We start from the raw sequence: 16,148 nt of genomic DNA, 5'->3' as shown, positions 1-16,148 counted from the left end.
GTCCCATCAGCTGGCACATCAGGCCCACACCCCCCCCGTCCACACAGGGAGAGCCCCTCTCACCTGCTCCCCCACCCCGAGCCTTCTTGCTCTTCCAGCGCTTTTTATGCAAATTCAAGTATTTAGATTTATTTATTTTATTTATTTTTGGCTGCGTTGGGTCTTCGTTGCTGTGCATGGGCTTTCTCTAGTTGTGGCGAGAGGGGGCTACTCTTTGTAGCAGTGCACGGGCTTCTCATTGCAGTGGCTTCTCTTGTTGCGGAGCACGGGATCTAGGCGCGTGGGCTTCAGTAGTTGTGGCACACGGGCTCAGTAGTTGTGGCTTGCAGGCTCTAGAGCCCAGGCTCAGTAGTTGTGGCACATGGGCTTAGTTTCTCCGCGGCATGTGGGATCTTCCCGGACCAGGGCTCGAACCCGTGTCCCCTGCATTGGCAGGCGGATTCTTAACCACTGAGCCACCAGGGAAGCCCAAGTATTTAGGAATGTATGTTTTTATTGCCCCTGTTTCTTTTTCTTTTTATTGTGGTAAAATATACATAACGCAAAATTTACCATCTTAACCTTTTTTTTTTTTTTTAACCATCTTAACCATTTTTAAGTGCACGGTTCAGTGGCATTAAGTACATTCTCATTGTTGTGCAACCATCCCTACCAGAACTTTCAGTCTCCAGAACTTTCTCATCTTCCCAAACTGAAACTCTGTCCCCATTAAACACTCACTCCCCTCCCCGCCCCCCAGCCCTGGCCCCGCCATCTACTTCCTGTCTGTGGGTTTGACTACTCTAGGGCCTCACATGGTCGGGATCGCACAGTACTCGTCTGTCGTGTTGGCTTATGTCACTGAGCACGATGCTTTCCAGGTTCACTGCCTTTTACTGAAGGAGCTTGGTGCCCCTATGGGCTGACAGTCCAGCAGACAGGCTGTTCTTTGGCCCCGGTGACCCTCAGTGCATTTGCTGGCTAAGACCATCTTGAGCCTGGACACTGTGTTCCAAATAAGTGTCCCCCTTTGCCGTGTTCTGGACCACCAGCCTCTGTGCTTCCATGGAAGCCTGCGGCTCCAGAGCCCCCAGGATGATCAGGTCGCAGCTCTCCTCCTCAGAGGCATGGACACCCTTTGCGGCTTGTTTTGCAAATTACAGGAGGAACAATTCCCGTTGGCAGGAGAGGCTGCCGGTTCTCAGGAGGTTATGTCTGTACCAGCGAGAGCAGGCAAGGGGTGGTGAAGGCAGGACCGTAGGCGGGGAGTTCCCCGCCCCCCAGCCCGGAACCTCGCGCCTCAGTCGTTGTCTGCAGCAGAGAGAGCAGGGGCCCAGCCACGGCAATTGTCAGGGGCCTTAAAAAGTTAGCCAGGGGCTTCCCTGGTGGCGCAGTGGTTGGGAGTCTGCCTGCCAATGCAGGGGACGCGGGTTCGAGCCCTGGTCTGGGGAGATCCCACATGCCGCGGAGCGGCTGGGCCCGTGAGCCACAATTACTGAGCCTGCGCGTCTGGAGCCTGTGCTCCGCAGCAGGAGAGGCCACGATAGTGAGAGGCCTGCGCACCGCGATGAAGAGCGGCCCCCACTTGCCACAACTGGAGAGGGCCCTCACACAGAAACGAAGACCCAACACAGCCATAAATAAATAAATAAATAAAAATTAAAAAAAAAAAAAAAAAAAAAAAAAGTTAGCCAGTGTCAGCGATCCATCCCAAGGGAAGGTGAAAGGTGTGCGCACCCAGGTTTACGTACCAGGGTGCTCATCACAGAATTGTATATGCTCACAAAACACTGACACCAAGGCTCGTGTCCAGCTGGAGAGGAATGTTGAGGTGACAGGACATTGTGCACCGGAACACAGGTGGCCCCAAAGGCCAGATTTATGAAGAGTGTCCACTGACATGGAAAACGTTCCTTATGAAAGGCCAAGTGGGAGAGAGCAGAATGCAAACCCAGGTACCCAACAGAGTCCCGCTTTGACAATTAAATACAATACTAGAGCACTTCGCCGGAGGACTGCAGGCACCAAGGAACACAGCTTGTCCCCCCGCGTCCCAGGGCAGAGCCGGGCTTGTCCCCAAGGGGCCCCACAGGGCGGCTGGGGAAGCAGCGGAGGCAGGGTGTGTGCTGATGGCTTAACAGAGACCAAATCCACCAAAACGTAGGGAGAGGGGTAAAGAGGGTCCCTGGGTGAGATGGGGGTCCCGAGGTGGGGTCCCGAGATCTGGGCAGCAGTCAGGGGCTCAGACTGAAGCACAGAGACCCAGCCGTCCCTGATCAGCTCGACCAGGTGTACATGAGCCTCCCCTCTCCCTCCCTCTGTCTCTCCCTCTCTGTGTGTGTTTTCCTTTTCTCACCTGCTAGAATTACATGAGAAGCAGATTTGGTTCTGGTTGAAATAGACTCGCCAGATTTTACAAAAAGAAACGCGCTCCACAAAGCTTCGGCTCCCTTGTTAAAGCACAAAGCCTCGTGCAGTTCTCCTTGGTGATTTGCTCTGGTCTGGGTGCTCCTGTTGGACAGGGAGGTCTTTGGCAGGTACCAAGGGAAACGGGCACACAGCCTTGGTCAGAAGGGAAGCAAAGTGATGGGGCAACGGGACTGCCTGGGTCCCCACCACAGGGTGCACTCGGCGAGCTCGGCTCCGTGCCCACCTCGGGCCAGGCCTTGAGTGGAGACCACCTCTTCCCCATGCAGGCCCAGGCCCAGGTTCACCCTGGCCTGACTGCCTGTCACACCCCCCCACCCCTGCCCCGCAATATGGACAAAACACAGTTTAAGTCAAAACCCTCATTTAATCAAGAATCAGAGGGAGGAACGGACAGACGCCGAGGGAACCGTTCCCAGTCCATTTCGGTTCCGTTGTTCTGGAAAAGACCAGGAGGGAGCTGGCATCCACACCGATGTGAATGCCAGGGCTTCTAGAGCCAAGCAAAACCAGAGTGGGACTGGTTCCAGATGGTGACTTCCAGGCCCGGCCATCCAGGTGACACGTGTGAAGGCTGCTGCATTCCCAGGGCAGCAGCTGACGGGGATTGAAGCCAAGTGCCCGGTGATGGGCTAGACCTCCACGAGCGGGAGAGGGAAGGGGCTGCCCTGTAGAAACAGGTGGGCCCTGACCTCCCCGTCCTGCTACGGCCCAGCTCTGCCCCTGCTCCCGGGGGCGTGCACACACAGCCATCCATCATTTCCGGGCCTCCAGATTATTCTGGGGCTGATTAAATTAGTGAATGTAATCACAATCTGAAGCAAGTTAATTGAGAGAATTTATTTGGGCCTGACAGTTTTATGCATGTTTGATTAAGTATTATAAGGTTTGTTTTTGATTTTGCATAATTTACCTTTAAATCCTGTACTGGGGGGCCCATCAACCATTAACGACCAAAATAAACCTCTTTTAAGATGCGTCTATTTATGATTTATTTCTGAATGCAATATCTTCCAGATCTTTTTGGTGCTGTTGCCAAACTGACAAATATGTTAAAAGTAACATTTTGAGCCATTGCGTTCACCTTATAAATCTTCGGGAATGTATACAATTCATTAAAAGTTTTGAAAGAAGTACAGGTTAACATTTATATTGCAACAAGTGACATATAAATGCCTATGTTTTTCTTCCGAGCGTGCCATAAAATATATCCGCCCCGCCAGTCTCCTCCGAGGCAGACAAATCGCACACGCTCGGGGGTAATGATAACTCCGCCACAAATCTTCACTCCTGTCAGCACAAAACTGTTCAATCAACAGGATGTGAGTTGTGTCTTTTGTGAAATTAGCACAGGAGAAAATACAACCCGGGCCGGGGAGCGGGGCGGTGGGTGCTGGGAAGGGGCCGAGCCGGTGTGAGCGCTGACCTTGAACACGAGCCGCCCCTGCCCGCTTCGCGGCCTGGGTCTGGGTTTTAGGAGGGCACATCCGTGAGACGGTGGGCCTGCCACCCGGAAGGAGGCCAGGGCCACCAAGGAGACGGGCTGTGTGGTCTCCTCCTTCCCACGGTGAGAGGCTGGGTCCCAGTCCGGGAGCTCGCTCGCTGGCAGCATTTAATGAGCACGCATCCTGCCCCGGCCCCGGCTGAGGGCTCCACTCTCTGAAACCCTCACCAACAGCCACTGGGGATGCGACATCCAGCTCACGGATGGAGGCTGGACACTTAGGGAGGTTACGTAGCTTAGCCCACCCACTGCAGAGCCCGGGGGGAGTGGGGAGGGAGGGTGGACCCACCTCTGAAATCAGTGCAAGTCCAGCTGCCTGGGCCAGCCTCCGGTGTCACCCCCCAGGCCTGTAGCCGGGGATCTATGTGCTGCCCCAGCAACCAGCTCAACCTGCTTTCCCTCCAACGCCCTTTACCCCTGCACTGTGCGCCCAGGGGGCCCGGACTGGAGCCGGGCGAGCTAATGCCCGTGGATGTCACTGGGTGATGCCAGGCTGAGGCTTGTTTCCCTCCAAAGCCTAGGCCCCCAGTTCTAAATGCCTGGCACAGGGCAGGCACTTAATCAACCAACCAACCAACCAACTCAATTAGTACTGGGCCGGCTGTGTGCCAGGCACCAGGGCTACAGCTGGAGCTTCAGCTCCAGAGGGGTGGGATGGGGTGGGGGGCGGGCAGCAGGAGGCCTCCCTGCCAGGCACCACCATGCTGAGAGTGGGGTGCCCACAGCTAGCAAGTGGTGGAGCCAGAGCCCAACCAGGCAGGCTGGGTCTGGAGCTCACGCTCCGGCCACTCTACTGCACTGCCTTCCGTAAACGCTGTCCACTGCTTCTGTGGTGACCTCTGGGGGTCCGACTGGCCCTTGTGACACACTGGCCCAGAATCCACCTTGAGGAGAGGGCATCCTCTCTGGATTCACAGGGCTAAAGGAGGAATCACATCAGGGGTGGGAGATGCTGTGATCTGTTAGCCAGGCACGATGCCCCCCAAAGACAGGCTGGGATTCTGTAACCGAGGACCAGCAAGGAAATAGCCGTTGGTGAGATGACTAGGGATTTTGCCAGAGTGCCAAATCAACTGGTGACGTCTGCAGCGAGTCTGGAGGAGATGGCCCAGTATGCATGCCACATATTAGCCATCCATGAGTGGTGAGGAGTTTGGGAGTCAGGCCTGGCTTGAGCAAAAATCTCTTTCCTCGTCTGTAAAGTGGAGGCAAGACTATTTCCCTTGAAGGTGGTTATAAGGATGTGAAATATGTTAGCTCAGACCATTTGGGCATGTGACAAGACCACCCCAGACCAGGTACCGTAAAGCAGTAACCTCAGGGTCCATGAGGCGGGGATTTGGACAGGGCCCAGACAGGGCTTCCCTGCGCTGTGCCATCTGGGGGCTCAGCTGGGAAGACTCAAAAGTCGGTGGGTGACCCAAAGGGCTGGAGCCAAAATCACCTGGAGGGCCATTCACTCACAGGTCTGACACCTGCCCAGGGACACCCGAAGGCTGGGCTCAGCTGGGCTGCCCATGAAGGGCTGCCCACATACCCCCACGTGGGCCTGCATCTCACAGCGCAGCAGCTGGTGCTTCCCGGCGGCTGAGGATGAAGCTGCACAGCCCCAGAATCACGGGTGTCACTTGGGCCTCAGGATCTGGTCACTAAGGCAGCCCAGAGCCAAGGGGAAGGAATTTGAGTCCGTCTTTTTTTTTTTTTTTTTTTTTTTGGTGGTTTTCAATTTCACTCCCTTGAGCACATAATCATTTTCACACATTTTACATTTTTTTTTACATCCTTTTTAAAATATTTTTTCATTACAGTTTATCATATGATAGTGAACATAGTTCTCAGTGCTATACGGTAGGGCCTTGTTGATTATCCATCCTATATTTAATAGTTTGTATCTGCTAACCCCGAACTCCCACTCCATCCTTCCCCAAGCCCCCTCCCCCTTGGCAACCACCAGTCTGTTCTCTACGTCCCTGAGTCTGTTTCTGTTTCACAGACAGCTTCATTTGTGTCGTATTTCAGATTCCACATATAGGTGATATCATATGGTGTTTGTCTTTTTCTGACTTACTTCACTTAGTATGATAATCTCCAACTGCATCCATGTTGCTGCGAATGGCATTATTTCATTCTTTTTATGGCTGAGTAGTATTCCATTCTATATATGTACCACATCTTCTTTATCCATTCATCTGTCGACGGACATTTAGGTTGTTTCCATGTCTTGGCCATTGTGAATAGTGCTACTATGAACATAGGGGTGTGTGTATCTTTTTGAATCAGAGTTTTGTCTGGGTATATGCCCAGGAGTGGGGTTGCTGGATGACGTGGTAGTCCGTCTCTTGATGGCGAGGTGACTGCAGGGCCGTTTACAAGGACTATGCGGTCACTGAACGCTAATGTGCCTGACTCCGTTGTCGGGACATTTGCGAGGATTAAACCCACTGTCACGGGGCTGGAAGTCACACTGGCCCTGCCCGAGGACTGGACAGTTAAAACATGACTGCGGGGACTTCCCTGGTGGCACAGTGGTTAAGACTCCGCGCTCCCAACGCAGGGGGCCCAAGTTCCATCGCTGGTCAGGGAACTAGATCCCACACGCATGCCGCAACTAAGAGTTCACATGCCACAACTAAGGAGCCAGCAAGCCTCAACTAAGGAGTCCACCTGCCACAACTAACACCCAGCGCAACCAAATAAATAAATGTTTAAAAAAAAAAAATGACCGCAGAGAGGTCAGCCCCTCCCCACACCCAAACCTGCAGGGCGGCCTGATGTCTGGGGTCACTCAGCCTCTACTGTCCGGGCAGCAAGAGCCACTCCTTGTCTGGCCCCTGAAGTGACTGGATCCTCACTCCCTAGCAAGCGCAGGGACAGTGGAGGCTGTGGCTGGCTAAAGCCGTCCCAAACCTGACAGTCTGCACCTTTAGCATTCCCTGTGCGCCCTGTGATAAATGCTTGTTTAAACCGGGGTGAGGGAATTCCCTGGCGGTCCAGTGGTTAAGACTCTGAGCTTCTAATGCAGGGGGTGTGGGTTTGATCCCTGGTCGTGGAACTAAGATCCCAAATGCCATGCGGTGAAGCCAAAAAAAAAAATATATATATATATATTAAACCAGGTTTAAACTAGGTTTCTGCAAAGGCAGAGGGTAGAGCGTTTGTGGGCCATCAGGCCTGCTGTAGGAGGCTACTCAGCTCCACGGTAACTCCAAAGCAGCCACAGACAACCAGGGAGCGGGTGGGATTTGGCCCAGGGTGCCCTGGTTTATGGCCGGGCCTCGAAGCCGCTGACGCTCAGGCGCTTCTCAGGCCCTTCATGAGGTATCACAGCGGCCGGCTCTGCGACACCACACGCACCGTCCCAGCAGGTGGCGCCAGGCCACTGCCCACAGCCTGGACACCCACGGGAAGGCCGGGGACAGGAGGGGAGGGAGGAATGCCTGGGAGGATGGAGGGCACAAAGGAAACCCCCACTGAACCCCAACACCAGGCCGAGGCTGCGAACAAACGGCACACTTTGGCGGGGCTCCCCCGGCCCTGCCACTGAGCTGGCTTTGAGGACAAAGCCTTGTCCTCGTCCTCGGGGCTCCTGACCCGGCGGTGGTCGGGCTGCCGGTGAGGTGGCACCTAGCACTTCTACTGAATGAAGCAACAGAACACAGCAGAGTGCATGGTCAGGAGAAGTACTGTTTGTGAAGCTTCTGGAGTTGTTTAAACATGTGCGTGTGTGGACTAGATCACAATGAAAAGATACATCTGACTGTGTGGGCCATGGTAAGAAAACTGAGCTAGTGGGAGAGGCTGGTCCATAAAGGTAGCTTTCGAGATGTAAGAAAGGCAGGATTGAGAATCCCCCCTGCCAAAGGGGGGCCAGGGAAGGGGTGGCACATAGTTGGAGGTGGCTTCCCAGAGGTGGGGATATTGATCGGGGTCTTAAAGGGTGAGTAGGAGCTCGTTGGGTGGAGGACGGGTAGAGGGACAGAAAAGGCAAGTGTGAAGGGACAAGTCACGGACAGGAGCAATGGGGCCTCCTCACAGAGCCGGGGAGGGGGCCTGTATAGGGCATCTCAAGGGGACAGGGCTGGACCACGGTCTGGGGAAAAAAACAGCATCCTGGGGTAGGGTGCAAAGCAGGGGGGGGGCACTGTGGAAACCCAGCAGCAGAGAAGATGCATTTTAAGAATCACTTCTTAAAATATCCCTCTTCTTTCCCATCCTCTCCTGCTGCCACTTTGCCTGATCTAGAAACTTCTCAAAACTCTCTGGGCCCCTTCCTCCCCTCTCCAGCATGACCCTGCCAGACTCTCCTCACCAGCAAAGCTGCAGCTGAAGGGGTAGGACCACACGCGCCCGCAAGCATCGGACCCCTTCCCACACGACAGGGAGGGGTCGTGGGCGGGTCGGGGTCAGGACCTGCAAGGGGAGGTGACGTGCTTGCAGGTAGGGGCTCCTGCAGGTGGCTCGCCGCCCTGGCGGGTCAGCCGTCTTCTGTAAAGGATGCCCGAGGAGCTGGCCTCTATCAGAGCATCCAGTATCCAAAACAGCGACCCAGACCAGGACCCGCAGGCACTGGGAGACAGAACTAGCCGCTCCCCCGCGTGTGCAACTAGCAGCTTCTCCACAACTGATAGAATTCAGGCAAATGGAACTTGCCGACTAAATCCAAGGAGGGTGAAGAGTTTCCCCTACCCTGACCTCGATCGGATTAAAATGTTTAAACACGTCTACACCGAAATCCTCACTCTCCTGGCAAAGGGCAACCCCAGGGCTCCGTGGGTGTCAGCCAGCCCGCCCTGACTCCCTACATTTGGGGACCTTGGTGTCCGTGGGTGGTCAGCCGGCCAGTCTTCCCTACATTTGGGGACGTGCGTCCGTGGGTGGTGTCACGCAGTCCGCTTCAGACTCGCCGGGCGGCAGACACGCAGGACAGGGACCGATCTCGGTGCCATTGGCAAGCGCTCTCCCGGGGCCGGAAGAACAGCTGCGCCCTTAGGACCCGCGCCTGCGCACTGCCAACCGCCTCGGGCGCAGCGGCGCATGAGCAGAGGAGCTGCCCGGGGACTCCGTGGCTCAGGTTCGCTATCTGCGCCTGTGCAGGACGGGCCGAGACGCCGGCGGCGTAGGCGGGGCGGTGTTGTCGGGTGGCAAAGTCAGGGGCCGCGCGCCGCGCCGCGCGCGCACGCACGCACGCACGCACGCACGCCTAGGGGAAGCGCCGAGTTCCGGGCGCTCGGGGTCGGAACGGAGCTAGGGGGAGGGAGGCGCTCTCCGTGTCGGCTCGGGCGGAGGGGCGTGAGGAGAGTCCTACGGTGGCCGCAGAGGGACGGCGCTACGGCTCCCACGCTAGGCCAAACGCCGCCGGCCACCGGGCGCAGGAGCCCCTGGCCCTTCGGGGCGGCCCCGGGCGGGGACGCGTGAGGGTCCGGGCCGCGCCGTCGGCACCATGCGGCCGCCCTGCTCCCGGAGCCCCGAGGGACAGGGGGCCGCGCGGCTCGGGACGCCGGCGCGGAGAGGGCACCCGGTGAGCGGGCGGGGGTGCCCGGGCGGGGCGGGGGCGGCTCCCGGGGGCGCCACGGGTCAGTCCTGCCTCCGGGATCTGGGGCCCGGCACCCCCGAGAAGCGAGCGCGTGGGTGCCGCGCGGACGCCCCGGCCCCGACCTGGAAGCCCGTGGCGCAGATGCGTTGCCCGCGGCCAGGTGGCGATGGGAGGATGGCGAGCGGCCCGCCGGGGGCCGCGACTCCGCCGCGTGAAGGGAGCACCGACGTCTGAGTGCCATTAGCTGCTGTCAGACCGCGTTCTGACCGAAGCCTGCGGGAAGGGCTGGGCCTGTGGGCAGAGGAGGGTGGACGCGCCCGGCCTCCCCCTCCTCCGCCTCAGGCCAGAGCAGCAAGTGGGCGGCCAGAGAGGGAGCTAGCAGAAATCCCCCTGCAGGCCCTCAGGCTACAAGCCATGTGATGGGACGCAGACGCCCTCGGCAGTGCTTCCCCAGAGCCTGTAACCAACTTTGCTGCTCCGATTTTACACGTCCTGAACTTCCAGTTCTGTGTTTCCAGCCACAATTCAGGCAACCTATAAATGACAATTGACAGGCAAAACTAGAGAACCATTTGCTGTTCCTCCTCTCCTGTGGTGGCCCAAGCCACAGGGCCTGTACCCTGCGATAACACCACTGGCCCTGGGCCGTCATCCTCTCTGCCAGGCACGGGCAGCACTTGCCCGGTAACGCCTGCTAACCACAGCACCCCTGCGAGCCCAGCGCTCGACATCCCCGTTGTGCAGAGTAGGGACGGTCTCGGGGTGAGGACCTGGCCAAGGTCACTCCTGGTGAACGACAGCACGAGGGTTCAGGCCCCGCAGGGGAGCCCAGAGCCGGTGCCGGCTGCCTGGTCCCCAGCACGTGGCCTGTCAAGTTGCTGAAGAGAACGGCTCCCGTCTGCCCTGTGGACACCCTCTCCCTCGTCCTGTCCTGTTGTGGTTGCCACTCGGGGACTTATTCACCCTGGATAAAGCAGCCACAGAAGTGCAGGCAGGCATGGGCATCCCAGATAAAAGCCGGACGGTGAGTCCAGTGCAGGGGACTCGCCGAGCCTGGGGGAGGGGGAGGTTAGCCAGGGTTTCTGTTGGCCCTTCCTCATGGGTTTTGGCATTGACTGCCAGGGGGCCTGCGGCCACTGTCCTGACCCTTCTTCCTGGTGTTCCTGGTGGAATTTTGGTTCCCAGTGATTGGGGGTCCCTTTGGAGTGTCCTCAGTAGCGTTTATGGGAAGAGTAACCCCGGAGGATGTGAGCGGATCCCAAGTCCCAGGCTCGGTCTCCCTGCGGCCCCGGGCTGGCTGGTGTCCCGGCTGACCTGGCTCCTCTCCGTGTCGCTCTCCCTGCAGGCCCTCGCCTCCCCCGGGACTCAGCCTCGGCCTCCCAGGCCTAGGCACCCGCGACGCCTACGCTGACTGCCGCCCGGGCCCGATGCCGGTCCTGCCCATCCCCCGGCGGGTGCGCTCCTTCCAGGGCCCGCACACCACCTGCCTGCACGCCGCCTGCGGCCCGGCGCGCGCCTCCCGCCCGGCCCGCACCAAGTACAACAACTTCGACGTGTACGTCCGGGCGCGCTGGCTGTACGGCTTCATCCGCTTCCTGCTCTACTTCAGCTGCAGCCTCTTCACGGCCGCGCTGTGGGGCGCGCTGGCCGCCCTCTTCTGCCTGCAGTACCTGGGCGTGCGCGTGCTGCTGCGCTTCCAGCTCAAGCTGTCGGCGCTGCTGCTGCTGCTGGGCCGCCGGCGCGCGGACTTCCGCCTCCTCAACGAGCTGCTGGTCTACGGCGTCCACGTGACCACGCTGCTGGTCGGGGGCCTGGGCTGGTGCTTCATGGTCTTCGTGGACATGTGAGGGCGCCGCGGGCTCTTCCGGGGACGGTTTCTGGCGACCCGGCCGTAGATGCACCTACGGCGGGCGCTTTTCTCGACGCGGTAGGTCAGGGCCCTTTCGGCGCCGTGTCAGAGGCATAACCCACCCCCGACCCCTGCGTCTCTGGCTCAGGAAAGGGCTGAGACTTCTGTGAAGGGGACACTGGCGCCCTCTTTCCTGCTGGCCTTTGCTCGGATCCTTTCTGTGTGTGGTTTCGGTGCCGCGTCCCCTGCACCACCTGCTTGCGGTTCCAGCCTGCACTTTCTAAGCTATTCCCGGGGCGGGGCCGGGGGGGGTATGGGTCCAGTCTGTACTTGGAGAGCCTGTGTCCCTGTCCCCTCTCCAGGGCAGTGGTGTCACCAGTGGTGTGGGAGGTCCCCGGGAGGGGTGTGCTACCCAGGTGCACATCTGGAGGGGAGATCCTGGCCGCACAGCCCCCTCCTGTGCGCCCCCGGCCCCTGCCCCAGCCTTAGGGAAGCGTCAGGCTCCACCAGCTGATGCACCACACTGCCATCAAGCTCTTCACTCCGCCCTGGGCCACCGAGTCCTCGCTCAGCCCACGGACTCTCCTCCATTTGTTACCCTGCGAGGCGTGGGTGTCCTGAGTCCCAGGCCGGGCTTCAGTGGCACCTCGGTTTGCTTGGCAGTTCCTAGGTCAGGGGCCAGCCCCGGGGAGTGCCGGGTCCAGGGCACAAGTCTCTTCCTCCCGGGCAGGTCTGTTGAGAATGTCAGCTGGATGTTGTCATCTCTTCAAGTGTGGATTTCTGGGGAGGTAACTCAGTTTTCTTTCTAGCCTTGGGGGACTTTCATTCTCTTCCCCTCAGGGAACGTCCAGGTTCAAGACGTGTCTGTTGGAAGAAACACCTCTTGGAATCAGGGTTGCCCCAGGGCTGGACCTCCGAGTGAGGGGCTCGGCGGCCCCTTTGTCCCTGCCTCGGCGGTTGTTAGAGCAGCTGGGAGTACAAAGCAAAAATGAATGTGGGCCTGGAAAGAACCAGTGGTCCAGGGGGGCTTTCGGTTGCAGAGAGAACATACCAGAGGGCCAGCATTTTGCCCAGACCCCTCACCCTGGCCTCCATCAGTTGGGGACAGGGTAGCCGCAGGCCTTGTGGGCAGGCGAGGGGCACTCTGTCAGCTGGGACAACAGCCAGAGGCGGGACATAGGGCCCCATACTGAGGGTGACAGGGAGGCCGATGCTACTTCACCCCACACCCGCGGGCACGGGCGGTAGTCCCTTCAACCCTGCCTGGCCGGGTCCCCCAGTGGCCAGGGGGAGCTGTGGGGGCAGTTGTGTGCCACTGGAAAAAAAAGCCAAATCAGGTAAAGAAGGCAAAAAACACTTGGCTGTAAACTGTGGTCTTTAATTTGTAGCCAGTTTTTGTCGGACGACTGTCCACTCGAGGTCAGTGGACGGCTCCTTCGAGGGAAGTGGGAGTGAGTCTGTCCCCGTCACCCGGACGGCAGGCGCGGAGCCGACCCACGTGGACCCCCCTCCTCGGCGCTGCAGAGCACGTTTTGCACCAAATCATGCTGTTTCCTAAAAGCTTTGTTTTGTGTTAGTTGACTCACGTTACTCTGAGGTGGGCATGTGTCCACGGGGCTGGGGCAGCAGGGGGGTCACGGTGGTGCGGACAAAACGCTGCTTGGTGTCTTGAGTGCCTGTGAAATTCTTTATGAAATGAGCCACCTGCATTAAACTTATTTTTTTAACACGTTGACAGCATGACCGTTTAAAGCTCAAAAAGTTTATACCTTTTTTAAAGGATATAATCAGCCTAAAATACCACAGATGCCGTTTTTCACGAGTCAAATCCGAACCTTGAAAAGCAGTCATCTGCCATGCTGGAGAAGGAGTGTGGTGGGCTGTAGGGCCGCCCTGCCATGAGTCCAGGGGCCCCACCGCTGGAGCCTGTCCTGGGGATCTGGCTGGGTGGCAGCGGGAATTTGTCAGCGCTGGCTAAGCGGGGGGCCTGGTGAGGTCCAGGAGGGCTGAATTCAACCAATAGGCGAGTGTGTATCGTCCTTATAAGACAGGTGATGCCCTCCCGTGCCAGAATGGCAGTAGGATGGGAAGACACTTATCCACAGGAGAAAAACTGGAAGGAAACCAAAGTTAGGAATTCTTGTTTAACCAAAAAGCAATTGGAAAAACGAGTGACAGGTTATTAGTTAGTATCTCTGTTGTGTAAAGGCTTCCCTGGCTTCTGTGCAGGGGACGCTCACGTTTCTCCCTTGCAAAGACTTCTTCCCACGTGATGATGAGGGTGACGCCCTTCCACGCAGCCAGTGTGGCCAGAAAATGTGGCCCTGGAAGAGGAGCTTCCAGGGGGTCCGTGGCAGAGCGGCCTAGCTTCCATCTCTGGAATTTTGTGGAACTTGACGTTTCAGAAAAAAACAATCCGAGTCCTTTTGGGGTTTAGTTTGTGGTGGAAGGGTTGGTAAAATCCTCACAAAAGCCTTGGCCCCCGAGCAGCAGCAGAGGACCCTTGGGAGGTGCGGTTTGTTGCACGAAGCCTGGCCGAGGCTTGGGTGGGGATGGTGCTTCCGGCCGGGAGGCCACTCTCGGGTGCGCTGGCTTCACTGGGAGCAGGTGGCAGCGGGCAGCACTGTCCCAGATTTGTCCTCTCACCACGCTGGAGCCTCGGGTTTGCCCACCTTCTGCGGCGTCCACAGGCCTCCTGGCCTGGCCTCGCCTTGTTTTGGGCAAGTTGGAGGGTTTTCTCCAGTGGGTCTCCAGACCAGCGCTGTCCAGCAGGACTTGTGTGTGGTGGGGACGCTGTCTGCTGCGGGAGCCACCAGCCCGTCCTCTGGGCTGAACGAACCCGATGTCCCCCTGGGGGGAGAGTCACCATTTTCAAAGAGCACACGCTGAGCCGGCCGCCGCAGGAAGGCAGGGGCCGTGCGGGGTTTGCCGGCAAAGCCTCATTCTGCCCAGACTGTGCCCTAGTTACCAGTTCGGGCACCGTCCAGAGAGGGGTCTCCTGGGACCTCGGGGCACCGCAGCCCGGGGACCCTGGCAGCAGCGCCGCTGCTGGTGGGGAGACGGCACCTGGACCGTGGTGGTGACACTGGGCCTTGATTTTGGGAGTCGGGGAGGGTGGGAGAGGGCGGGCAGGCAGTGTGACCACAGAGAAGGGAGCTGGCCAGGGGAGGGGAGGAACAGTGCCCCAGGGAGAGCTGGGGGTGGGGCGAGGCCTGGGAGAGTTGGAGGGGGCACTGGGAGCCTGGCGGCCTGGGGGGAGGACGGTCAGATCTGGGGGCGGCCATCCCCAGGCAGGAGAGCAGGAGAGCATCTGGAGAGCAGCAGGTGTTCAAGACAGGAGGTCAAGGCCGGGGCAGAAGCCGCCAGCGGTGGGGTGGGGGCGGGGAGGAGGGGAGAGGGGCTTCCCTTGAACAAAGAACAGGGCCGCGTGGTGGCCTCCTTCGCACTGGGTGTTGGGGGCCTCTTGGTGGCCCGCCCATGAGGCCGGCCCTCCCTCTGCTGAGGGACCCCAGCCCGGAGGGTGGGAGGGGCTGCCGGTGGGAGGTGAGCCAACAGTGGGAGGGAGGCAATGGCAAGAAGGGGAATTTCTAGAAACCACATGGTTATCTGAGAAAGTCCAGGTGCTGTCCAGGCCCCGGGCAGGGGTGGACGAGGTACCCTCGAAGATGCCCTCTTTGTCCCTGCGGCTGCTGCTGGCAGCCCCGGGAGGGGATGGTAGTCGGACCCCCGGGTGGCCCCACCTCCCCGACTGCCTGGGAGGACGGCCCAGCGGGAGGGACGCAGCACCCTGCACCGAGGGTGGCCAGGGCAGGCGCAGCCCACCTCTGGACCAGAGCTTGACCCCCAGGGCCGCTGCGGAGGAAGGGCCGTCCACTGGGACTCGCCTGCGGATATTGATGTCCCTGACCTTGAGAGGTCCCTGTCCGCTCTAGCGCCTGATTGGACGAGGGAGGATGGCAGGGCTTGGTGCTGACTCAGCACTTCCTTCCCTCCGCACAGGCCGGTCCTCTCCCTTCTCCCTTTTTGGTGTTGTTTGGAAAAGGCCCTCTTCCGGGAAGGCCCTTCCTCTCATCCCCCGGGAGGCCTGGCTCCTGCAGGGGCCGCTTTCCAGAAAATCCCCGGCAGCCTGACAGCTCCCCAAAGACGGAGGGCGCCCCCCCCCCTCCCCGCACCTCACCAGCATCCTTGCCCTGGAGGGGACAGGGCCACGCGGGAGCAGCTGATTCAGTGCTCGTGGGCCCGCCCCTCCCCCAGCCGCCGCCGGGCAACGTGCCCAGGCAGGCTGGCAGCTGTGTCACACGGGGCCTCAGGCAGGGTTGCTGTGGCTCTCGCTGTGTGGCCTGCACTGTGCCCGGGGGGGGGGGGTGGCAGACTGATGCTGGGAGGGCCTGCACGGGCGGGCGGGCGGTGTGCCAGGCGCCCCCGGAACAGGCACATCCACGGTCCGATGCAGAAGAGGCCCACGGGAGGGTGCTCGGGCACGGCCACCACAGCCAGGAAGTCAGCTCGTCCTCCTAAGAGACGGCGGGTACGCCAACCTGGCCGCGTGCAGGCTCCCAGGAGCCCAGGTCGGGCAGAGTTCCCCACCTCTGGCTGGTCCAACAGTGGTCACCTGCCACCCTGACCCAGGTGACCCGGAGCCCCGGGGCAGACACAGGCTGAAAAGGGCGGGTACTGCCACCCGTGCGGACTGGCCAGCTGACGGCAGCAGCCTGGGCCAGAGGGGGCAGGGCATAAGCCAGGACCCCCAAGGGCCCAGAATGACAGGCGGCCCAGGTGGACACTGGGGCAGGCCCTGAGCCCAAGGCAGGCAGGTGCCAGCTCCGTGGGTCCCGTAAGCAGGTGTGACAGGAGAT

The 16,148-nt window shown here is 59.4% G+C and overlaps 2 protein-coding genes across 6 annotated transcripts in view; both read left to right on the top strand.

Moving 5' to 3' along the window:
• The first annotated feature begins 9,124 nt into the window (after positions 1–9,124).
• Positions 9,125–13,032, top strand: TMEM250 (transmembrane protein 250). 5 transcript variants are annotated; one of them, XR_005020313.1, is made up of 4 exons: positions 9,441–10,467; positions 10,789–11,370; positions 12,023–12,080; positions 12,681–13,032. XR_005020313.1 is itself a non-coding variant. In XM_036855402.1 (2 exons), exon 2 carries the CDS (start codon positions 10,871–10,873, stop codon positions 11,288–11,290), a length of 420 nt encoding a protein of 139 aa, XP_036711297.1. In that variant the 5' UTR covers positions 9,125–9,428; positions 10,789–10,870; the 3' UTR covers positions 11,291–13,032. The 5 variants fall into 5 exon arrangements, 2 of the variants coding, with proteins under 2 accessions (XP_036711297.1, XP_036711296.1); XR_005020311.1 differs by having other exon boundaries at positions 12,023–13,032; XR_005020312.1 differs by having other exon boundaries at positions 10,789–12,080.
• Positions 11,310–16,148, top strand: part of NACC2 (NACC family member 2) — a 93,931-nt gene continuing 89,092 nt past the window's right edge. The window contains exon 1 of the mRNA XM_036855399.1: positions 11,310–11,370. The gene's annotated coding sequence lies outside the window, so the exon portion shown is untranslated. The remainder of the gene's footprint in view (positions 11,371–16,148) is intronic.

Source organism: Balaenoptera musculus, chromosome 6, assembly GCF_009873245.2.
Source record: "Balaenoptera musculus isolate JJ_BM4_2016_0621 chromosome 6, mBalMus1.pri.v3, whole genome shotgun sequence".
Taxonomy (NCBI): domain Eukaryota; kingdom Metazoa; phylum Chordata; class Mammalia; order Artiodactyla; family Balaenopteridae; genus Balaenoptera; species Balaenoptera musculus.
The sequence above is the reverse complement of the archived record's forward strand: the minus strand, read 5'-3'. Positions and strand labels throughout refer to the sequence as shown.